This window comes from Ursus maritimus, unplaced genomic scaffold (genome assembly GCF_017311325.1).
Source record: "Ursus maritimus isolate PB19 unplaced genomic scaffold, ASM1731132v1 scaffold_19, whole genome shotgun sequence".
Taxonomy (NCBI): domain Eukaryota; kingdom Metazoa; phylum Chordata; class Mammalia; order Carnivora; family Ursidae; genus Ursus; species Ursus maritimus.
The window spans coordinates 24,360,048-24,385,947 of NW_024424341.1; the positions used below are offsets into that span (position 1 = coordinate 24,360,048).

At 37.4% G+C, this 25,900-nt stretch overlaps 1 protein-coding gene across 2 annotated transcripts in view; it reads left to right on the plus strand.

Annotated features, from left to right (window-relative positions):
* The first annotated feature begins 3,023 nt into the window (after nucleotides 1-3,023).
* The window catches only part of NFAT5 (nuclear factor of activated T cells 5), a 111,488-nt gene continuing 88,611 nt past the window's right edge, over nucleotides 3,024-25,900 (plus strand). The window contains exons 1-2 of one of the 2 annotated variants that reach the window (XM_040633522.1): nucleotides 3,024-3,157; nucleotides 4,896-4,949. In XM_040633522.1, the coding sequence (XP_040489456.1) occupies nucleotides 3,085-3,157; nucleotides 4,896-4,949 (127 nt within the window). In that variant the 5' untranslated portion in view covers nucleotides 3,024-3,084. The remainder of the gene's footprint in view (nucleotides 3,158-4,895; nucleotides 4,950-25,900) is intronic. The other variant, XM_040633524.1, reaches the window with a different exon arrangement.

Below are 25,900 nucleotides of genomic sequence, written 5' to 3' on the forward strand. Positions count from 1 at the left end.
GTGATATGATGACTGGGAAGCAATATAAAGGAATTCTACAAACTACTAAATGTGCTTTATGTTTTGTTCCATAATCCTATTGTAATTTTCAATGAGAGGAAATTTCCAAATTTTACATGCTTAAAGCTTTACTTTTTATTGTGCACAAAGTCTTATGAAGGTGTATATTTGGGTGCTGGGTAGTTTTTGAAATATAACACGCGATTCTTTTAAAGACTGAATAAAAGGGGAAGCAAGGAGACATTAATGATTACAGAGGGAATATCCTTGGAACTGGGGGTAGCATGTAATTTACTAAAGACACAAGGATCAGAAGGTTATTTTTGGTAACCCTGGATATCATGCGGGTCATATCATATTTTGTGATCAGAGCAGAGCAAACATGTTTACTAATGAATTCGTGTTTTTTTAGTCACTGAAATTTTAAGGATAACATGAAATCTAGGTCTCTATGCTGTTGCAAAGCATGGCCATGAAAACAATCCATCTAAACAGTTTTTCAAAAAAAAGGTATTTCTGTAAAAGGAAATGAGAAGGACACTCAATTTTCAAATATCCATTGAGATATAATCACTGCTTGATCCAAGGCCTGATGGGGTGGGGCCTGAGCCTAAAGAATCCATCTAGGAGAATTCAGTCTAGTTTAAGTCACACTTGCCACCACCCACCCCCTTTACTTGGTTTTACCAAGCCAGGGGAAATCTGATAAACAGCAAAGCACTCATACTGGGGGGAAAAGGCACAAAAGGGCAGAGAAGTGTTGAGGGAAAGGGGAAGGAAGAGGCCTTGCCAATTCTTGACTTTTTAATTAGGGTCAGAACAGTACTGGGGATTTCCTATACCCCAAGTTTGTTGAATGATTACATAGGTCTGGGGAAAAGGGATATGCTTGGAGTGATACACCCAACTTTTTAGTATTGGGGTTCTGCCTGGTAAATTGCACTTTCCTCTCCTCACATTTTGTATTAATTAATGGTTGGGGGTTGTGGGGGGTCTCCAACAAGTGTTTGCTCCAATTCAAAAGCTTTGGGCAAGGCCTTGGCCTGTTGGGCAATTTGAGTTTGAATGTTCCTCTCAAATGAGTGGGGCTCTTACCACTTATGAAGGGACTTCCCTTGGGACTTGTTGCAACAGCATACAGTAGCAATGGAGATTTGAGAGTAGTTTCCTGTTCTGCTTTGCCATCTTGGGATGGCTCTGAAAAGCTTTCTTACCTCTGACAGGAAGAAAATGTTCACAGGGTTGATTCATTACTGCACAGAATGCAGTGAAGATAATTGGGCAACCTGAATCAGATGTTCAGATGGAAAGATAGGGAGACTCTGATGACACAAGTTTAAATTCTAGGTCTGCAGGTAAATCTTTGCAAAGAACCCCACCCCAGAGACACCGGCACTGGGGCCTCCTTTGCTGAAAATTTCTTCCTCGTCTCCAGGACTCCAAGTCCAGGTGAATTGTCCAAATTCCTGGGGAAAAGGCTCTGTAAACTGTGTGTGTGTGTGTATGTATATATATTATGTATATCTCCCATATGTATATATATCTCTCATATATGTGTGTGTGTATATATATATATATATATATGAGAGATGTATATGCACACACACACACACCCTTGAGTAATTTTTATGATCTGTAACTATCTTTGCAGATAAAATAACAAAACCAAAACCAAATCTAATAGCTTAAAAACGTTGCCCAGGGATCGCTGGCATCAGTATTCCACGCAAGATTAAAATTATTTCCCAAGATGCATACCCTGCACTCCAATTGATATTTTAATAACTTGATTAAAAATTTCTCAGAAGTCTATTAGAGTCAGGAAACAGTCTGCGGTGTAGGTGAGGATTTTCAGTTTTTGCAACGGAAACTTTTGGCCCCATGAACAGAATAGCAAAAACTCAATTAAATGTGTTTTTCTTCCATCCTTGCCTAATCCAAAGGTAAAAAATGAAAAGGGGTTTGGAAGAGTGGTGTTTATCTGTGCTTTTTTTCCTTTTTCCTCTAGAACGGCCAGGTGGATTCATATGATCCAATTTTTAAATAGTCTTTTATCTCGTACTCGGAATAAACCCGGCCACCCAGCACAAACAGAAAGTTGTTTTTATGTTTTGTTTTGTTTCGAATTTTCAGCCTCTAAAGGATGGGGGAGGGGAGACGAAAAAGGGGGACGGCAAAGGACGAAGAAGGTACTTTAATTAAAAACAACCAATAACTCGGGGTTTTTAGATATGGTCTGTCATTTCCTAATTAAGAAACGGGTTTGATAGTCCATTGGCCAACTCAAGCTAGACACTCCTATGAAAACCCTAAAGGGTCAGTGGCTGTCCATGGGACGAAACTCCATTCCCCTGCGAGACCCCAAGCCAGCCCGCTCAGGCCGGCCGTACCCAGCTCTGGGGTCCTTCTCCTCGTCCCGCAGTCACCTCGGCTTCCTCAGGTCTGTCTCCTCCTAAGTTCAGCTCGGCGCTCGGCCCGCCGTCTCGGGCTCGCCGCCACCAGGTCGGCGCAAATACCTTTTCCCTTCCCGGGGCCCCAGGCGCGGACACCTCCCTGCCTCCCTCCCTGCTGGCGGGGCCCTTTCCCGGCTGGGAAACAGCAGCCGCGGCCGCGGCGGCAGGAAGCGAAGCCCTTGTTGATGCTGTTCCTGGGCGCGTCTCTCCGCCCTCCGGCGGCCGCCCTAGCTCTTCCAGGCTCTGGGATGCCCCCCTCCGCGCCTGCGCAGTGCCCCGCGGGGGGCGGGGCTCAGATTCCTGTCAGCGGCGGCGGCGGTGGCGGCGACCGTCAGTTTTCGCTGAGGAGAAGCTCGAAACGGACCCGTTGGCTCTCCCCCCTCCCTTTCCCCGCCCTGAGCCCCCCTCCTGGCTCGCCGGGAATTAGTCCCCGTGGAGTTTCCCCTCCGCCTCGCTGCCGTTTCCTCGGTCCTCGGCCCGGTGGAAGTCACTGCCCTCGAGGAGGAGGCAGCAGCAGCCGCCCTCGCCTCGCCGCCCCCGGTTCGGTGCCCGCGGTCCCGGAGAGGAGGTGCCGCCGCCACCGCCGCTCCCCCCCTCCCGCTGCCCTCGGGCCGGGCTGGGTCGAGCTGCGATGCCCTCGGACTTCATCTCATTGCTCAGCGCGGACCTAGACCTGGAATCGCCCAAGTCCCTCTACTCGCGAGGTGAGTCAGGCTGGGGGCTGGGGTGTGGGGGCGGGGAGGCCGGGCCCGGGGGAACCGGTGGGGTCCCCGTCGGGGGTTGGAGCAAGCCTGGGCCGGTCGGCCCGTTTTGGGTGGTGGGGAGAGGCCGATGGGGTCGAGTGATGGTGGAAGGGGCAGGGGAGGAGTGGCGGCCCCTCCCCCGCGGAGCCGCCGGCCGCACGGGGCCCAATTGCCGTCGGCCCCGGGTCTCTGCGGCACCAGTAGCTCTGAGAGTCCCTCGGCGTGTCCGGCCCCGCCACACTCCTCGAGCGGCCGGTCCCGGCCTTCCCAGTTCAGGGATCTCCGCCCCCCCCCACCCCGCTCCAGAGTGGGCCCCGCGCTGGGGCCGTTGCGATCGGTGCGCCGCGGCCCCTCTTACCAGGACCATCCTCCCCAGCAAAGTTGCCCCCAAACGGGCGGCGTGGCTTGGAGCCGGTTCTGGGTGCAGGGGCACCATTTTTCTCCCCCTCCAGGTTGTTTGTGCGCCGTCGTTCTACCCCCCTCTCCCTTCGGCCTAGTCCACTCCCTCCCCTTGTTGGGACGGCCCCCCTCGACCAGGCGTTCTTCCTTTCCTCGTCATCTTAATTGCTGGAAAGGGCCCGAATTTTCTGTTTTTCTCTCCACCTCTGTGGCATTCTAATGACTTACATCTCCTTCTCTTTTACAAAGATAGGGGTGTTCTCTCTGGATTAGTTTTATTCCTTTCCTGTCCCAGGGGTACCAGCTCAGGCGCTGACGCTGTCCTTTGAGAATTTTCTCTTTCGTTGCCGTTCAAGGGCTCGTTGCAGGGAGGGGGCACTGGACAGAGATTCCCATTTTTAAACTCTTTTGGCTAAGGCCTAAAGGGGATTCCCGGGATCTACGATATTAACACTTGACTTGATCTCTACGGGGTTTAAATTCCTATACTGGGCTCCACAAGAATGTGTTAGAACAGGTTCCCTGTGCAAGGGGCATCAAATCAGAAGGCTCCCACCACACTCTTCACCACTTTTTAAACCCCTGGGAGGGGCAAAAGACATAACTGGGTTGTTAGCTATTCATTTCATCATATTAAAAAAAATTATGTGCCGTTGTGACCCTCACTGAGAAATCTAGCGTTTCTTCAGTTTTGGTGTGATGTATCCATCCGCTGATTCTACCCCCTTCAGAAAGGGGGCTTAAGCTTCGCATTAATAAATTCAAATTGTTTAAGCGAATCAGAGTGAGATGGTTTACTCTGGAAGGTACTGGACTTTACAGACTGACGATTGGGTTTGTACACAGAGTCCTACTTAGTAACTGTAGCCATTGTCTGTTGCTCTGATGACTTTAGTTGGCAGTCACCATCCTGTAGGATGTTTTTCGGACAGCGTACCTGAAGTAGTTTGGAAATATTGTAGTTTTGAGTATCAGAAGAAAAAGATGATATCGAGATGATTCTTAGAAGAGGGCTAATGTGGTACGATTGGGTGCTAAAAATAGTCAAGACATTAACACCATTTGTGCAGTAATCATCAGATAATTTTCCATGAAACAGATGCTTTATGAAAATCGAAATTTAGCATAGAGACCAATGTAGAGGCAATTCAGTCTTCTTTTGCAGAGTATATTCACAAATATGGGCTTTAGCTCTTAAAAATACATGGCAGTTATGTAAGAGATGTATGCCACCCTTGCCTTTTTTTCTTTCTTAAGTCATTCAGCATAAAAAGTACTTAATGCTTTTTGTGTTTTTCAGATTCTCTGAAGTTACACCCATCACAGAATTTTCATAGAGCTGGACTATTGGAAGGTCAGCAAAGTGCCATTTTAAAGCATATTGTGTGAGTATGCAAAGGCTTTCTCTGAAATGGAGTTTAAATGAGAAAGTGTGAAACTTTGCAAACTCATACAATGTAGTTTTCTCTTAAAGAGCCTGATCCTTCTTTTAGAGCAGCTGAATGTTTCAGTGGATTTTGTTGCTGTGTTTGATTTGCTTGTTAGCTTATTGTATCTGCTTTGAGAAGCCTTGAAAAAAACCCCACAAAATCACTAAAAATTATGTGTTGGGTGTTCTACTTTGGAATTCCAGATCTTAATTCTAGCTTTTTATAAATAAACTGAATATGAAAAGGCTCAAACATTATGATCATGAATATAACTAAAAGAGTGACACCAAACACATATTTCATTTGAAAATTCAGAATTTAGAACTTTTGTATGTTGGGCATTTCAAAACAGCATGTTAATTATTTATTACAAAAGCATTGATATCATTACTGTTGGATTATTTTTAAGGATAAGGAAAGCCAAGTGACAGACGATGATTGAACTGTTCTTGGAAAAAAAGTTTGAGAAAGTTCTGGAAATGTTAATAGAAGATGTAGAATTTAAATAGCTGACAATTACTTTAGAAAACTTTATGTTGAAAAAAGAAACACTTTGTTGTTTTTAACATTTTAAGACAAAAAAGAAACTGTGTTTCATAGGGTTTTTAACATAATTTTTTTTAAAAGTTTATTTATTTTTTTAGTAATCGCTACACCTAGTGTGGGTCTTAAACTCACCACCCCTTAGATCAAGAGTCGCATGCTTTTCTGACTGAGCCAGCCAGGAGCCCCTGTATTTTGCAGTTTTTGAAGTGGTTTTACATATCCTCTTTGAATTTTGTAATCCTGCAGTTGGACAGCAAAGATATTAATTTCCCCATTATAGAGATGAGTAACCTGAGGCTGAAATGAAGAGACTTGGGGGAAAAGAGTTACACAATAGCGGACATAATGCTTTTTGTGTTTTAGCTAGAGTTCTTTACCCAAAGCCAAGCTGCCGCTGTAAAATATATATGTAACCAGTAACTTAAACATTTTGTGGTCCACTTAAAAAAGGCCCTAAATATTTAAGTTTGATTTGAGTTTAGATGTTTGCCTCCCTATGGTAGTCTGATATAGTGGGGGGAGGAGTGGGTTTTGTAATTGAGCTTGAGTTTGAATACCAATTTAGTTGCTTTTAAACTCTGGCCTTGGGCAGGTGATTTCACCTCTCTAAATTTTAATATTTTTTCTATACAAATGTATATGATCTCTTACACAGGTAATGTGTATGAAACTGCCTAGTATAGTGTTGGTGTTTTTTCTTTAGTATCAGCTAACTTGTTTTAACTATAATTTAGAGCATATAAAATGTTTTTTAATTATTGATTATAGTTATGAGAAGCCCATTCATATACATTAGTATAAAAATCAACTACAATTTGAGACAAGAAATTTTATAAGTGTTCCTTAGTGAAGCAGATTTCTGGTTTTTATTCATATTGTTCAATTTGTGACCATGTTGTAGATTCGTATTTGTCTGTACAAACCCATCCATTTTCTGGGCAGCTGACCAGAGAGTATCATAATCATAGAGATTATCAGGCAGGAGAAGGATATGAAAAAAAAAAGTGTTAATTATTCCAGCAAATATTTTTAACAAGTTGATAGAAGTGCAGGCAGCCATTTAATATGTATATTTACATGTATATGCTTAAATACTTTCATTAAATTTTTATTTTGGTTGAGAAGATCCTCAATTTTTTGAAGCGAAACCATCCTTTCATAGATTATATATACATTGTAAAATTTTTTTGTGTCTTTGATACAGGGAATCATAAGAAAATTGTTTGCTTGTGTAGTGAAAGTACTTTATCTGTGCACCCTACTTCTATTTTAACCTTCTGTTATCGACATTTTAAAGAACTTACAAAAGTAGAGAGAATGAAATAATGAGTCCCCCTATACTGCCTGTCACCAAGTTTTTTAACAATTATCAGTGCATGTCTGATCTTGTTTCTTTTATCCTCTTCCTTCCCCCAAGCTGTATTATTTTAAAACAAATATCAGACATCATGTTATTTCATATGTACATACTTTTGTATTATAGTGATCTTTTTTATTAATTTTTAAAATATCCTACTTTATTCCAGGAAATAACATATTCCGATTTATTTCAGTGAAGTCTCTTCTCTCCCTGCCCTCTTTTTAAGATAAAGTACAGCTGGAGGCTACTGCTTCTAGTGTATAGTGTACCTTGTAATCTATGTTAAAATTGTAGGTCATGCGTCAGACGTGGGTTCAAATCCTTGTTTCAACATTTGTGCTTGACCTTGTGTTAATCATTTAATCTTTTTGTGCTTCAATTTTCTCATCTTTAAATGGGGACAGTCATAGTATCTTCATCATGGGCTGCTGTGAACATTATTTGAGGCAGATTCATGTCTAAAGCATTTAACCTAGCACATAGTAAGTGCTCAATAAATGTTCGCTAAATTAAAAATTCTAAACAACCACTACTTACATGGCATTTACTTTGTGCCAAGAACTTTATAAATATGAACTCGCTGAATTCTCTTAATGACCCTTTGAGATGGTTATTGTTATCCCATTTTACAGATGAGGGTGCTAAGGCATGGGGAGGTTCAGCAACTTACCCAGAGTCACACAGCTGGTAAGTTGTAGCCACGATTTCAACACAGGTAGTCTCACTGTAGTCTGTGCTCTTAACTATTATACTGTACTGACTCCCTGTGTTATATAATAGGAACTATTTTCTAGTACTATGTGTGCATACTTTCTGTCAGTAGTCTAGATTTCCATTTAATAGTAAACTTACCCCAGAATGAGGGGAATTTAATTACTGTCATATATAATTTGTTAAATTTTTTGTAGAACATATTTTTTCCAAATTTAAGTTCTCTCTTTAGGAAAACAAGGTTGGAAAACTTGCAGTTGAGTGTTATTGAGCTTTAAAAATAGATTCAAAATCTCTTTACCATTCATTTAAGTTTGCTTTTATCCTACATATCAATGCTTGTCCTTCCTGCTACTATATATATATTTTTTTAAAGAATAGGAAATTCGTTTTTTTTTTATTGAGATATAGTTGACATAAAACGTTACATTAATTTCAGTTTCACAATGTAATGATTCATTATTTGTATATATTGTGAAGTGACCACCACAATAAGTCTAATTAACATCTTTTACCATATGTAGTTCTGCTATTACCTTTTTATTTAATGTGGTGATTGCCTGATAATGGGAAAAGGGTCTAGTTATTTAATGCAATAATATATAGCCATAAAATAATGTTTCTGATGACTTCAAAATTACATGTGAAACTCTTAATGAAATAAGTAAATAAAAGAGGTACTGTTGCAATTATATTAAAAATAACTCGCATAGAAGAAGTCCTGTACAAATGTACATACTATAAGATTTTACTTTTTGATTGTTTTTGCATTTTCCCTGCCTTCTTTAAAGAAGATAGTTTATATATATTGAAAAAAATAATAAAATGGTTTATAGTTAGTGTGCTCAAATTTGAAGACCAGGAATCTTTGGAATGCCTAGAGAAAAAGTTGAACTACAGAGAAAAAGTTGTCATTTCTTACACTTTCTGTATTGAAAAATATTGATTTTGGTATATATTATTTGCCATATAAAAAATGGAGATAAAAATTAAACTAAAAGTAAATGAATACGAGTAAGAGGTCATTCTGGAAATATAGAGATGTAAGATAAGATGATAGAAAATCAGATAAAACAAAAAATAACAAACAAATTGGAAAAAATAGAGTAATAAAAACAGTGGATTAAAATTTTTAAATGTTTTTAAAAGCAGGAGTTAAGAGATTACATGATGGATTAAATTAAATAACTGGTTAAATAAGAGCTAAATGCCAAGGTGAGATAGTCTTAATATTCATTAAATATTTGAAACTGGAAGATTTGTTAAAGAAAATATGAAATAATTTTGAGTTAAAAATGAGTTAGAGACAGTAAACTACTTTTTTTCTTATTGCTGTCAAACTATTTGATATGGTACTATGCATAATTATACTTTATAGTTCATGAAATGAAAATCCTAAAAATAGTAACAGTGTTTAACTGACTTTATGGAATATTTCTGAATTGCCATTAGGCCTGATTTATATCTCTTCCTAGAGCTGATGTTAGTAAGGTGGTTAAGCTATTAACTTTTAAATGATGAAATGTATGAAGTATCTTAATGGAAAGGACTTTTTGAAAATATTTATTATTAAAAATAATCTGTTGGATTCTTTTCTTGTTTAGTATCTATTAATATCTATAGATCCTTACCTAGTAAACTAAAAATGTCATGGAAATAATTATGGAAATGAAGTTCAAACATTATAAAAATCATACATACCTAGTTCATCCTCACTTCTTGGTTCTAGGATCCATCTCTCTGATGTCCTACTGTGTTTTTGTGTCTCATTCTAAACTCTGTTTTTGTTATTTTCATTCAGTACTGTAATTCTGTTGCTTATTACGGTAAGAGGATAGAAATTCATATTTAATCAGATGGTTCTTGGCTTGCTCTTAACTCACTCTTGGCTCTACTGTAATTATTCCAGGAGGTCCCTAAAACTTGAAAGTGACAGTATAGAAAAACACTTCTTATTGTGGTTAATATTATATACAAAAAATAGCCATTTTATATTAGAAAAAGTTGACTCAGACTATATTGTCCATTGGGGCTCCTGGATGGCTCATTTGGGTGGGTGGCTCAGTCGGGTAGGCATCTACCTTCCGCTCAGGTCATGATCCCAGTGGCCTGGGATTGAGCCTGGAGCTTGTAGGTAGGCTCCCTGCTTAGCGTGGAGTCTGCTTCTCCCTCCGCCCCTCACCCTGCTCATGCTCCCTCTCCCTCTCTCAAATAAATAAAATCTTAAAAAAAAAAGATTATATTGTCCATAAAGAACAATAGGTAATTAGAAAAAAATAAAAGATCAAATTAATCTGAGACATCATTTGGGCCTGATTGTGTAGCAAGAGAAGAGAGTCCTGTTAGCTCTAAGGTGTAAGACATTCTTCAATAGAATTGTTGCTTATTAACTTATGTTATTGTCTTGTTGCAAAGATTTTATTTCAAGTTACATAAAAGAGATCCATGTGTCCTTTATTTGCTGTTGTCTTAACAAAAATCAAGGTTAAAAAACTAACAAAGTATATAATACACTAATTATAAACCTGTACTTGAGTGAAAAGGTGGAAATTTTCTTTATGGATTAACTACAGATGATTTTAGCTTCCAAATATAACTAAAATCTGGTGTTGTGATAAAGGATCTATATATATATTTTTTAAGAATTTATTTATTTATTTGACAGAGATAGAGACAGCCAGCGAGAGAGGGAACACAAGCAGGGGGAGTGGGAGAGGAAGAAGCAGGCTCATAGCGGAGGAGCCTGATGTGGGACTCGATCCCATAACGCCGGGATCACGCCCTGAGCCGAAGGCAGAAGCTTAACCGCTGTGCCACCCAGGCGCCCCAGGATCTATATTTTTGATGATTTGAAACTAAAGATGTGCTACGTGGACATTTTCAGTTACTTAATAACTATTGAAAAATAAAATTTTTTCTCTTTTCTTTTTAATATTTACTTGACAAATAGGTGATGATAATTAACTGCTGGCCAGCCATAAATGTTTATTCATTTTTTTCCCATTCAGAAATTATGATTAATCTTTTAGTAAAATTGGTATTGGTTGTTTTTTTTGGGGGGGGTGGTATCTTTTTTTTGAAGGTGAGACAAGAACAGAAAAGTTTGTTTTTTTTTTTTAAGTTTTTTTTTTTTTTTAAAGATTTTATTTATTTATTTGACAGAGATAGAGACAGCCAGCGAGAGAGGGAACACAAGCAGGGGGAGTGGGAGAGGAAGAAGCAGGCTCCCAGCAGAGGAGCCCGACGTGGGGCTCGATCCCATAACGCCGGGATCACGCCCTGAGCCGAAGGCAGACGCTTAACCACTGTGCCACCCAGGCACCCCACTGTGCCACCCAGGCGCCCCAGAAAAGTTTTAAGAGTGACCTAAGTTGTTGATTACTCTTGTCTTTATAAATTTCGTTTTAGTTTAGTGGGGTTTTTTTTTCTTTAATTTTAGTTTTAAGACATCTACTTAAAATAACATTTGTAGGACATGATAAAAGAAACAGTGTTGGTAGAGGAAGAATAATAAATTCAGTGCTAGTAATTGAAAACATTTTTTGAGCAATTTATGTGTGGCAGAATTTTACAGATATTTTTCACATTTAGTCCTCAAAAAAATCCTCTGAGATAGTGTCAGTATCCATATTTCATAAATGAGCAAACTGAGGTACAGAGGGATCCACTGATTTTCCCAAGGTCACATAGCTAATCGAGGAGGCTGGAATTTGAAACTTCACTATTTTACCACAGAGTATTGAGCTTATCCTGACTCTCTTTAGTAAAAACATTTGATAATTGGTATTTACACTTTGGGCACTACTGAAATTACACCACTATTTAGATGGTGTAAAAAGAGTGCTTTGTGTAGAATTCTTCAGTTAAACAGCTTCCATAAAGTAAGAGAAATTCTATAAGCCACACATAAAAATCAGTAAAGAATATGATGATGCCCCTTTTGGGGAATATTTTAACACTCAAAATTAGCAAATCATTGCCTGACTATGGTGAGTGTCTTTAAGATTGAACTACCTCTGTTTTGACAGATGGTGGTACTCACAAGTGAAAAGTAGGGGAAGGGTAAGCCGACCATCACTTAAGGAGTGTTACTTGAGAAATGGAGGATGCCATGGGACTCATGATTTCTTTGGCATTAGTTTTATGGAAGTACGGAATCATTGCACCCTTTTTCTGCTGATGTGTTTCAGAGCCTAACTAAATTTGAAAGGAGATGAGCGACAGAAAGAACAGTACTAATAGAGCTTCAGGAGTTAGTTCTATTCTTGCTATGGTGGGTCATTGTTAATGCACTTCCTGAAAATTCTGTGTTAGGCATTAGAAAATATGGATTTTAATTCTAATTTGGTTTTGAGGCCCTGGAGAAAATCGTGCAAGCATTCTTTTTCTTCAGTTGACGTTGATAGCAGTTTTGCTTAACTAGGAGTTACGAGGAAGAACAACTGACACAATGTTAGAGGACCAAACTGTAAAGTGTCTGTATGAGGAATCATGCTTTGTGTAGGGCCCTGTTAATTGACTTTGGTTCTTTGCACTGTCCCTTTTTTAAAAAATCTTGTTCTACTCATGTCTGCATTTTCTCTTGGTACTTTATACCGTGCGGTTATTTCTTGTATCCTTTCTCTCTTTCCCTTCTTCTTCTTCTTCTTCTCCTTCTCCTTCTTTTTTAATAACAAACAGTCTTTATATAGAGGTACAGAGGTTCACCAATTTTGGTTGCTCCGTGAATTTTTAACAAGTGTATACGTTTGTGTAACCACCATAGATAAGATAAAAAACATTTCAGTCACCCTGTTACGTGGGCTACCTCTTGCTCTTTGTAGTCAGTTCTGCCCACTGTAGCCCCTCGGGCAACTACTTATCTGTTTTTCCTTAAAATAGATTAGTTTTGTCTTTTTTAGAATTTCATATAAATGGATTTATGTACTCTTTTATCTTTAACTTTTTTTCAACCACAGTAATGTCTAAAACGGAAAACTATTTTTTTAAAGGACCTAAAAATATTGAGATTTATAATTCTGTTATACATTCCTGTATTCTATAATGTAGCCAAGTATAGATGACTTTTCATGTTTATGTGCAAGTATAGGTTACTTAGTCATAATATTTATATTTATTCATTCACTCAAAATGAATTTGCACATGGATCCTGGCCACATATAGTTTATAGCTCAGTAGAAGAGATTGTATGTGAATAAACAATGATAACTGTTTTTAAAGGGTTTCATGATTCAATCTAGATTAGAGAATGAAATTAATATGTTGACTTTTAATTTTTATTTGCTAAAAAAAAATACTTTCGTGCACCTTACATCAGAGCATATAGTTTGCCACTATACTGGATAATTACAAATCGAAGTCTATTTCTTTGTAAAGTAGTTTAGGTCTTGAGAGGGTTATATAGTTGAAGAGTACGTAGGGGGTATGTAGTACTGTAGATTCAGTGTAAAGGTCAAAACAGAATATGAGCTTTCTGTCACATATAAAGTGAGTACTATCTTGTGCTTAACTCTACTGTAAGTACTAATTCTGAATAAAATTCAAGTTTGCCCAATAGTCATTTTTACTATATACCATACTGCTAGTTTGGACCCTAATTAGACATTAAAATACTTTTGTTAGCAACATAATGGAACAATTAAATGTTTGTTGGTGGGGGCCTGATTACACAACTTCAAGTATTTGTTTGAATCAAAGTTTTCATTACAATCTTTCAGGTAAGTCACTAAAATGCTTTGCGTTTTAAAGTGTATAATAGCAATGAAGGGTCCAAACATAGGTTTAAGCTAACAAGTAGCTATTCTTCACAATAGAGTTGTAATTAGAAGTCTTAAAGATTTTGTACTATCTCTTTTTTCCACTTTTTAATTAGTGACTTGCTTGTTGGGTTTTCAGTCTGAAATGAAGATTTTACTTGAAAAAATATTACTCTAAAGTGGAATTAATAATAATAAGTTTATGTTCACGAGTTAAATATTCAGTTTACAAGCACCTAGGTAATAGGCAGTTATAAGGACTTTAGAAATTATAAATTAAAATTTTACTTGAGTCAATTTTTATAAAATTGTATTGTGAACTCTGACTTTTTCTATATCCTTTTAAATTTTTGTTGTTAAACCATATTCTTTAGACTATTAAGCTAAAGTAGAGTGAATGAATGGAAAATATAAACATATAGCTTAAATTTTATAATTACTATTATTTTTGAAGATTTTATTTATTTGAGAGAGCGCAAGCACGAGCAGGGGGAGGGGCAGAGAGAGAGGGAGAAGCAGGCTCACCACAGAGCAGGGAGCCCGATAAGGGGCTCAGTCCCAGGACCCCAGGATCATGACCTGAGAAAGGCAGACACTCAACTGACAGAGCCACCCAGATGCCCCTATAATTATTTTTTAAGAACTTTCATTTTCTTAGTTTATTTTTACCTGAATACCAGATGCTTTGGATAAAATGACTCGTTAATTCCTTTAATAAACTCATTGTTGCTTTTTTGTTTTTAAACGGGGTAAGGAAGTAGTTGAAGAACAGAATGTCAGTAGTTGGCTAACTTACTGCTCTATTACAGTAAACACAAATGGCACATTCATAATGTAAAATATAGTAAGTAAAAACTAAAAAATAACTTTCTTGAAAGCGTTTTTCAAAAATGTATGGAATCAATACTAAAAATTCTTCACAGAAAAAAATTCAGTGCATACTTAATTGAGCAGATGAACAGAAGAGTTGGAAGTTGAATTTGAAGAAGTGCTTTTCTTGGGAATTAGAAATGGTAAACATAGGGATGTCTGGGTGGATTAGTTGGTTAATCGTCTGCCTTTGGCTCAGGTCATGATCCCAGCATCCAGGGATCTAGTACTGCATTGGGCTCCTTGCTCAGTGGGGAGCCTGCTTCTCCCTCTGCCTGCTGCTCCCCCTGCTTGTGCTCTCTCTCTCTCTGACAAATAACTAAAATCTTAAAAAAAAAAATGGTTAAGTTGATGATTAGAAAATCAGAGTTCCACATATTTATCAGGCTTGTGAATAAAAACCCAATTTCGAAAGCATACATTACTTAATAGCTGTGTGATTTTAGGCAAGTTACTTAACCTTTCTGTGACTCAGTTCTTCAATAAACTAGGGATAATAGACTCATAGATTTCTTATGAAGATTAGATGAATTAGTATTTCTAAGGCACTTGGAATAGTATTTGGCACACAGTAAGCTCTATGTATTTGTTAAATAAACAAATAAAATAAAAATTCATATCTAGAAATAAAGTACTTGACAAATGTATTTACCCAAAATGGAGCAAGGAACCAGGAGTTTATTAGCATAAGCCAAATCAGATGTTGCTAAATTTATATACTAAGGTTTAGGCATTCATAGCACAGTGTGGTACAGGATTTATCTTCCCAAAATACAAATCTAATCATACTGCTTGCTTTAAAATCCTTTAATAAATATGCGCAATTGTTAAAGACCTGTCTCCTGATTATCTTTTTTTTTAATTGAGATAATTAATATAACATTAAGTTTGTCATTTTAACCATTACAAAGTGTCTATTTCTTGGTTTTAGTACATTCAAAATGTTGTGCAACTAGCACCAGTATATAATTCTGGAACATTTCATTCCCCCCAAAAGAAATGCTTTATTCATTTAGCAGTCACTCCTCAGTTCTCCCCATCCAGCGCCTGGCAGCCCTCATCTACTTTTTGTCTCTGGATTTGTCTATTCTAGACATTTCATGTAAAAGAAATCATCTGTGGGCTTTTGTGACTTCTTTGTGTCACTTAGCATTATGTTTTCACAGTTCATCCATTTTATAGCATGTATCAGTAATTCATTCCTTTTTATGGAAGAATATTTTTGACTCTTCATCCATTCATTAGTTCATGGACATTTGGGTTGTTTTAGCTATTATGAACAATGTGCTATGAACATTTGTGTACAAGTTTTTATGTGTGGAGGTATTTTTTCTTTTGGGTATATACCCAAGAGTGGAATTTCTGGTCATACAGTAGCACTATTTTTAACTTTTTGAGGAATTGCCAAACTGCTTCCCACAGTGGCTGCATCATTGTATATTTTCAGCAGCAGTGTATGAGGGTTCTGATTTCTCCATATCCTTGTCAGCACTTGTTATTATCTCTTTTTGAGTATAGGTATCTTAGTGGGTATGAAGTCTCTTGTGGTTTTGATTTATATTTCTCTAATGACTAATACTGTTGAGCATCTTTTCATGTGTTTATTGGCCATTGGTATGTCTTCTTTGGAAAAATGTCTACTCAAGGCTTTTGCCCATTTTTAAATTGAATTACTTGTCTTCTTATTGTTGAGTTGTAAAAGTTCTTTACATATTCTGTATACAAGTCCCTTATCAGAAAGGTGATTTACAGAAATGTTCTCCCATTCTGTGGGTTGTCTTTTCACTTTTTTTTCTTTTTAAGATTTTATTTATTTGAGAGAAAGAGAGTGAGTGAGCATGGGTGGGAGAGGGGCAAAGGGAGAGAGAGAAAAGCAGACTCCCCACTGAGCAGGGAGCCTGGCACAGGGCTTGATCCCAGGACCCTGAGATCAGGACTTCGGCAGAAGGCAGATGTTTAACTGACTCAGCCACCCAGGTGTCCCTTCACTTTCTTGATGGTGTCTTTTGATGCACAAACATTTTAAATTTTGTTTAAGTTTACTTTATCTGTTTTTTGTGGTTGTTACTCATGGTTTGTGTCATATTTAAGAAACTGTTGCCTAGCTTATGGTTACAAAGATTTACACTGATATTTTCTTCTGAGAATGTTACAGTTTTGGTTCTTATATTTTGATCTTTGATCCATTTTGAGTTAATTTATTTCTGGAGTCTCAGTTCTTTTCCATTCATCTTTTTGTCTGTCCTTATGTTAGTACCATACTGTCTTGATTACTGTAACTTTGAAATTTTGAAATTGAGAAGGGTGAGTCTTCCAATTTTGTTCTTCTTTTGCAAGATTGTTTTGGCCATTCAAAGTCCCTTGAATTTCCATTTTAATTTTAATTTTTTAAAAATTTATTTATTTGAAAGAGAGAGCAGGAGCAGGGAGGAGGGGCAGAGGGAGAGGGAAAAGCAGACTTCCTGCTTTGCAGGGAATTGGACACTGGGCTCGATCCCAGGACCCCGAGATCACAACCTGAGCTGAAGGCGGACACTTAACTGACTGAGCCACCCAGGCACCCCTCCATTTGAATTTTAAGATTATCTTTTCAACTTCTGGAAAAAGTAAACTGTGATTTTGATAGGGGTTGCATTCAATCTATTTTGAGGAGTATTGTTTGTGGAGTATTGCCATCTTAATAATGTTAAACCTACCTGTCTATGAACATGGGATATCTTTCCTTTTACTTAGATCTCACTTAGTTTCTTTCAACAGTGTTTTGTAGTTTTCAGGGTATGAGTTTTACACATTTTTTAAACATTTATTTTTAAGTATTCTTTTTAATCATTTTTTTAAGTGTTAGTAAAATTATGAAAATGATTTGAAGAATGGTCTCTTAAAACTTAGGAGAGCTTTAGTATTGAAGTACTAGATTATATATCTATTCAGAAGAAGAAACCCAGGGGCGCCTGGGTGGCACAGCGGTTAAGCATCTGCCTTCGGCTCAGGGCGTGATCCCGGCGTTATGGGATCGAGCCCCACATCAGGCTCCTCCGCTAGGAGCCTGCTTCTTCCTCTCCCACTCCCCCTGCTTGTGTTCCCTCTCTCGCTGGCTGTCTCTCTGTCAAATAAATAAATAAAATCTTTAAAAAAAGAAAAGAAAAGAAAAGAAAAAGAACCCCAAACCATGATAAAATAATTGACTGTAAAATATTAGTCAGCCATAGAATTAAAGTTGTATTAAACCATAAACAACATATATAGTAAAGTCCAGTTTTGTTTAAAAAGTTGTACTGGGTGGTAATTTTCTCAAGGGCAGCAACTATACCTGGAATTCTCATAGCATCTGACACAAGTGCTTTATAATCTGAAAGGTACTTAATAAATATCGAATGAATGAGTACCATATCCAGAAAAGAAGGAAGGCATGATATTGGAAGTCTGAGAGGATTGTGTTCTAGTTATATACAACTATGTAGAAAGCTGTAATTGGAATAACAATTGCATTAAAATTACAACAGATGGAAAACTAGGCCTTTATAGAATTGGAGCTATTTAATCTGTAAAGACAAAAACTTAGATAATAAAGAAACATATGGAGGTAAATTTGTTCTCTAAACCTCGAATACTCGAATAAGAAAGTTCTCTTGAAGCTTGAATGGAACAGGTTTAGGGCAAAATGTATGACTATGTAGTATATATAGTGAGTAAACGTTTTCTTAGGGGACCTTTTACATGTTACAACCGAAAAAAACAGAATCTAGAATGGCTAGATAATAGGATGACCATCATGGATAATTTAGAAAGCTAGAGTTGTGATCTTAGGTTTTGGCATAGAGAATGTCTGGTGCCTTTATCAAAAAAATTAATTTTTCCCTGTTTGGGAGGGTTATTTTATTTTAAAATTCTGTGCCCCACAGAACAGAATAACCAGTTAATGCGAGATGATTTGGTAGAATTGGAAGTAGACCATTTTACTTAACATAACCTAGCTTTCTAAACTCATATTGGCATGGATTTCCTGGGATTTTTAAAAAAACATTTTTTAAATTTATTTTAGAGAGAGAGAAAGTGTGAGTGGGGAGGGGCAGAAGGGTGGGGAGAGGGAGAAGGAATCTGAAGCAGACTGCACTGAGCATGGAGCCTGATGTGGGGCTCCATCCCACCACCATGAGGTCATGACCTGAGCTGAAACCAAGAGTCGGACACTCAACCGACTAAGCCACCCAGGTGCCCCAGGTTTCCTGGGGTTTTATTTTAGTTAGTAGAGGGAAGTGGGGTATGTATATGGGCATGTGTGAAATTACTTCTGTCAAACCCTGGTCCCCAGCAACTATTAAACTAATCTTGTAATTTTTAACTGTCATGTCTAGGAGCAAACTTCACTTTAAATATAAGTGAATGAGAAGTAAGACTTAACAATATTATTTATAGACAGATTTTTAAAAATATTATGTGTGTATCTTTCATGTACAGAAACACTGCTTTCGAATTTTTTAGCCTTCAATTTCTGCAGGGTCCTAGGAGTGATAGAGCATCTAAAACAGTGATTTGGGACTACCACAATTGTATTATTGATTTCATTGGTATAATATCACTAGTTTTGGAATAATTGTGTTAAGAGTTAAGGATACTTTTTAAACATTTTTTTTTTCTGCTAGGTATTAATCTTTGCATTATGAGAGTCTTAAATCCAGAAGACTTGTTTTTGTTTGTTTGGGTTTTTTGGTCATTTCACTCCTATGATACTCTTTTTTTTTTTTTTTAAGATTTTATTTATTTATTTGACAGACAGACAGCCAGTGAGAAAGGGAACACAAGCAGGGGGAGTGGGAGAGGAAGAAGCAGGCTCCCAGCAGAGGAGCCCGATGTGGGGCTCAATCCCAGAACGCCGGGATCACGCCCTGAGCCAAAGGCAGACGCTTAAAGACTGAGCCACCCAGGCTTCCCACTCCTATGATACTCCTTTTTCTTTTTTTTTTTTTTAAAGATTTTATTTATTTATTTGGCAGAGAGATACCCTGTGAGAGAGGGAACACAAGCAGGGGGAGTGGGAGAGGAAGAAGCAGGCTCCCAGCCTAGGAGCCCGATGTGGGGCCTGACCCCGGAATGCCGGGATCACGCCCTGAGCCGAAGGCAGACGCTTAACGACTGAGCCACCCAGGCGCTCCTGATACTCCTTTTTCTTAACTGAAACATAATTGACATAAAACATTGTATTAGTTTTAGGTGTATAGCATAATGATTTGATATATGTGTAAATTGTGAATGATCATGACAATAAGTTTATTTAACATCCATCACCACACATAGTTACAATTTTTTTTCTTATGATGAGAACTTTTAACCTTAATCTCTTAGTAGCTTTCATATGTACAATGTAGTATTGGTAACTATAGTCACTGTGCTGTACCTCATATCCCTAGGACTTATTTATCTCATAAATGAATTTTGTACCATTGACCACCTTCACCTATTCCACCCACGACCTGCCACTTCTAACAACCATCAGTCTGTTTTCTGTGGTTCTCTATCTCTGAGTTCAGAGTTTTTGTTTTGTATTATTTTCTTTTGTTTTAGATAACACGTATCAGTGAGATCATGTAGTATTTGTCTTTTTCTGGTCTTATTTCACTTAGTGTAATGTTCTCAAGTTCCATTCATGTTGTCACATATGGCAGGATCTCCTTCTTTTTATGGCTGAATAATATTCCTGTTTGCATTTGCGTGTGACTCTCACGTTTTCTTTATCCACTGATCCATAGATGGACGCTTAAGTTGTTTCCAGTCTTGACTATTGTATTATTTTAGTGAACGTGGGGGTGTAGGTATCTTTTGGAGTGTATTGATTTCATTTTCTTTGAATAAATACCCAGAAATGAAATTGCTGGATCACATGGTATTTGTTTTAATTTTTTGAGTAACCATCATACTGTTTTCCATAATGGCTGCACTTGATTGACATTTTTGAGCACAGGAATTTCTATCTAAATAAAAATGTGTTCTTTAAATGAGAGAAACACTTAGGTGATTAACTATAAACAAACACAATATGAAGAGAGTCTACTCCCATTTTATTGATTGGAACAACTATTCCTCTATATTTACTTTAATAGAATACTGTTTGTGCTATTGAACATACTTGTTTAAGTTATACTTAAGAACATACTGACTTCAATATCTTTTCCATAAATATTGCTATACATATAAATGTTTTAATATGAAAGTACTGATACAATGAAATGATATACTATACCAATAAATACATGAAAAGATTTTCAGCATCATTAGTCATTAGGGAAGTGCAAATTTAAACCACAGTGAAATACTACTTCATATCCACTACAATGGCTATAATCAAGAAGGCAGATAATAACAGGTGTGGCAAGGATGTGGACAAATCACCTCATATACAGCTGGTAGAAATGTAAAAAGGTGCAGCTACTTTAGAAAATAATCTGATAATTCCTTAAAAAATTAAACATAGGTTTACCATATAATCCAGCGTTTCACTTCTAGATATATGCCCAACAGAAATGAAAACATCTGTACACACAAAAACTTGTACGCCAATGTCCATAGCAGCATTATTCTTTTTTTTTTTTTTTTTAAGATTTTATTTATTTATGTGACAGAGAGACAGCCAGTGAGAGAGGGAACACAGCAGGGGAGAGGGAGAGGAAGAAGCAGGCTCCCAGCCCAGGAGCCTGATGTGGGACTCGATCCCGGAACACCAGGATCACGCCCTGAGCCGAAGGCAGACGCTTAACGACTGCGCCACCCAGGCGCCCCCATAGCAGCATTATTCTTAATAGCCAAAGTGGAGTAACAACCCAGATGCCCATCAACTGAGCCAGTGGTTGGATGAACAAAACATGTATCCATTTAATGGAATAATATTCAGCATAAAAAGGAATGCATTACTGATACATGCTGCAACATGGTTGAATCTTGAAAACACGTTAACTGAAAGAAGCCAATCACAAAACACCACATATTGTATGATTCCATTTATAGGAAATGTACAGAATAGCCAGATCTATAAGGACAGAAGGGACAAATCTATAGGGGCAGAAGGTAGATTAGTGGTTCCTAGGGGTGGGAATTGAGGATAGGGGATGATAGTTAAAGGGTTTGGGGTTTCTTTTGGAAGGGTGATAAAAATTGATTATAAAATTGATTGTGGTGATGGTTGCACAACTTTGTGACTATACTAAAATGTCCATTCAACAGATGAATAGATAAATGAAGTGTGGTATTATACAGATAATGGAATATTATTCACCCTTAAAAAGGAACGAAACTTTGATACATCTTACAAATGGATGAACTTTGAAAACATATGTTAAGTGAAATAAGCCAAATACAAAAGGACAAATATTGTATGATTTCATGAAGTATCTAGAATAGAGACAGAAAGTAGCATAGTGGTCACTAAGGACTATGGTGAGAGGGCAATGGTGAGTTATTGTTTAATGGGTACAGAGTTTATATTTGAGATGATGAAAAAGTTCTGGAAATGGGTAGTGGTGATAGTTGCACAACATTGTAGGTGAACCTAAAAGCATTGAATTGTACACCTAAAAAATGCAGTGGTAAGGGGCACCTCGGTGGCTTAGGCAGTTAAACGTCCGACTCTTGATTTCAGCTTAGGTCATGATCTCAGTCATGGGATCAAGCTCCACATTGGGCTCCACACTCAGTGGAGAGTCTGCTTCTCTACCTCTCCCTTTTCTTCTTCCCCTCTCACCTGCTCACACTCACATGGGCTCTCTGTCTCTGTCTTTCTTTCTCTAAAATAAATAAATAAATCTTTTTAAAAATGCAGTGGTAAATTTTATTTAAAAAGTGGAAAAAAGTAATTTTGAGAGTCTGAGATATACTAACTTTTTTGGCAAAGTTACTGAGACAGAGGTAGTTGTGTGGTGGCACATGGAAAAGAGACTGTTTTTCCCATTTAACAGAGTATATTTTAGTTGTCTAAATCATTTATGGTTTTCATCCTTCTGTTTTCATAAAATGTGAATTTCTCTTGCTTTCTATATGGGCCCCAAAATCTTTAGCTTAAAATGTGAATGGGATGACCTAAACATCACTGATTATGCCACATCTTGAATGATCAAAAACAAAATTTTGATGAGTTAGTCTAGACTACAAATGACTGTGAAAAATTCATGAAGTAGACACAGTCGTTTAGAATTAACATTTTTTTTTTTACTATTAATATGCATGTTTGACTCATTTTGTTGATTTCTGGAAAGCAAATGTTTATATTTAATAGTAGCAAGCGGATTGCAGTTTTCCAATAAATGTCACAGAATTGTGGCAGAGAGCCAGGAAGAAGAAAAGCTCCATTAGTGAAGTGAGACACACTTCTGTAGCTATGGAAACTATAAACCCTACTAAGTCTCGAAAAGGTATTCTCTTTGTATTTGTACTATTAATTAGACATTAGTAGAGGTTAATGAGGACCCTAGATAACTGCTAGATTAAATATAGGTATAATTGTATTAATCAGAGGCCTGGGGTAAGAGGCATCATTGGGTAGTTTAGTATTTATTTTGTGTGAAAATTAAACTACTTAATTTCCTTTTCTTTAAATTGATTTATTATTAGTCCTTAACTACAAAAATACTTTCTATTTAAAAATGTTTTCTAGATTATTGCTGTAGTTCAGGTTTTAATTTGAGAAGAAATGAGAGAATATGAACATCATTCAGTTTAGTAAATTAATGTTGACCAGTATTTGTGTTTACTGATAAAGGCATATTAATAAGTATACAAGTAAATTTTATAAATAATGTTTTAGGTATAAATTAGGCACTTTAGTAATTCATAATAATTTTTGTAAAATGATTGGTGCTTTTACCAGTTAAAACTTTTTGATGGATACCCTGACTGGCCTATAAGCTTAATATTTCCCCCTAATTATAGAAACAGACTTACTCTGAAGAAAATTTAAGATTAGGTCTGTAATCAGGGTTGGTTGCCTATACTCAATTGATAGAATTATAATGGGCTGCTTGTTGTGGCAAGCTTCAGGAGGGAGATGGTGTCACATTCCAGAAATGGAAAGGTAAACTAGAACTGAAAGATAGCTACTGAGTAATTGTTTTCTCACCATACTTATTTGCTTGTTTGTGTATAAATCCAAAAGTAGTTTTCATTTAAATTTACATGTGTTTTGTTTTCTTATACATTTATATTAGGAAGTCTTTCTTCAACTTGTTAGACCTTTGCAGAAACAGCAACTGTCAGCCAGCATGGAAGCCAGTTGTATTTTGGAATATCCCAAATCAAATAGACATAGAAGTGAAATTTAGCTGTCCTTTATTTTATTGTATGAGCAAAATGAAACAAAAAGTGAACTATGAGAAGTAAACTCTTGGAAAAATCATTTTAGGTTGGACCCTAAATATTGCCCAGAAAAAAGAACCCATTCATTTGGAAATGCCAAATTAGAGGGAAATAGGTAGAGAAAAAATAGGCCTCCTTCCATTAAAAACTATTTGAATATTCACCACTACCTAGTTCTTGAACAAAGATAGACTAGAGCATTATATGGAGGATCCTTCTCAGTGTTGGACCTCTCTTTTTCCTATTCCTTTTTAGTAGGACAGTGTTCATCTACTTGACTATTGATTGTATTTTGCAGTGATAATGGATTGTAGTAAACATAGCTCTTTATAAAGGGACTGGATGTTGTGTCCTGTGAGAAAAATACCATATTAGTGATCAAAATGTGGATGTGCTTATCTGACCTAGCGGCACATCGACATTTGGATTGCTAAAATCCTTAAACATAGATAAAATTCAGTTGAGAAATTCAGAGGATAACTTCTAATAAAAGTGAGAGTGAAAAAGGGGCTTCTGGGTGGCTCAGTTGGTTGAATGTCTGACTGTTGGTTTCTGCTCAGGTCAGGATCTCATGGGTCTTGGGATTGAGCCCCGTGGTGGGCTCCGCTCTCAGCAGGGAGTCTGCTTCAAGATTCTGCCCCTCTACCCCTACCCCCACCCCACGAGTACATGCAGTCTCTCAAATAAATAAATCTTTTTTTAGAATGAGATTATGTGTTTTTTTTTTTTTTAAGATTCTATTTATTTGAGAGAGAGAGACAGAGATAGCTAGAGAGAGAATGAGTGGGGAGGAGAGAGAGAAGCAGACTCACTGAGTGGGGAGCCAGATTCAGGGCTTGATCCCAGGGCCCTGGCGTCATGACTTGGGCCAAAGGCAGATGCTTAACCAGTTGAGCCACCCAGGTGCCTGTCTTTGAAAAAAATAAGAGTAAAAAAGGTTTTATCAGTTAAAATAGCTAGGAATAGACAGTAAAAAGTAATATCCCTAATTTTGGTATTTAAGATTGAATAGAAATACAGGTTGCAGAGTCTGTACCTCAGGATGATTCAGATCACTCCTTTGAGTCTTTAGGGTAAGACTCTTGAATTCTTCATTTCCAGGAATTAAAAGAGAAGTCTCTCTCTCTTTCTCTCTCTCTCTCTCTCTGTCTCTCAGCAGCAGGAAGTTATTTCCCTTGATACTTTGTTTTGTTACTTTGTGTTCTCTGTATATTTTGTCTTCCACCGTAGGTGATTCTTGGATACCCTAGGTATCTAAAAAGCTCCTTCTTTGGCTTTTGTATATCTTCTCAGTACAGATTTTAATGAGAGCTAAGTGTCAGGTGATTATACACGACTATTCTGAATGAACCAATAAACTGACAAACCTTGTTTTAGGCAATTAGGCTATGGTATACAAAGGAAACAAAATGGTTTCCTAATAAGTTCAGGTTTGAATATTTATTTAAAAAACTGTATTAGGGGGCGCGTGGGTGGCTCAGATGGCTAAGCGTCTGCCTTCAGCTCAGGTCATGATCCCAGGGTCCTGGGATCGAGCGCCACATCAGGTTCCATGCTCGGCAGGAAACCTGCTTCTCTCTCTCCCTCTACTGTTCCCTCTGCTTGTGCGCTCTTGCTCTATCTGTCAAATAAATAAATGAAGTCTTTAAAAAAAAAAACTGTTAAAGTTCAGGAGTTTTCAGGGAGAGGTATTTCATAATATAGAACAGTGCTCTTTCTTCTTTGTATTGTTAAAATAAAACTCAGTTGAATTTCAATTTGTAAATTTTGGAAAATTATAAATCACAGTTACTTTGTCTCAGGTTAGAAAATTATAAGAAGAAAATAGATTCTTTAGTGGTTTAGACAAATTCATATTTTAAGTTTAATGTTCTGCAAGTTGTGTTCTGTATCTTTTCCTGGCTTTTTTTCTCCCTTTGCCTGACAGGATAAGAAGGTGTGTCCCATATAATTGTGTTTTTCAGTTTGTTAAACATATTTTTTATGTTTATGGCTATCTTTGAGCTAAGGGTAGAAAGACATTGAGTCTTTCATTGCCTTAAAGGTGAGTTGTTTTTTAACAGCTTACCTAAGTAACTGCAAACTTTTGCCTTACTCAGTTTCTCCATTGAAACAAGGGTCACACAGAAGTTATGTTGTGGGACCCCCTTCTCTGCTTTACAGCAGATCCAGTTACAAGATTTAATGCCCAACTTCATAGGAACGTTTAATATCTCACTTCGTGCGGCCAGTGTTCTTGTTTAACAGCAACATTTTATGCTCTGGCCATATAGAATTTTAAAATATTAAGGCA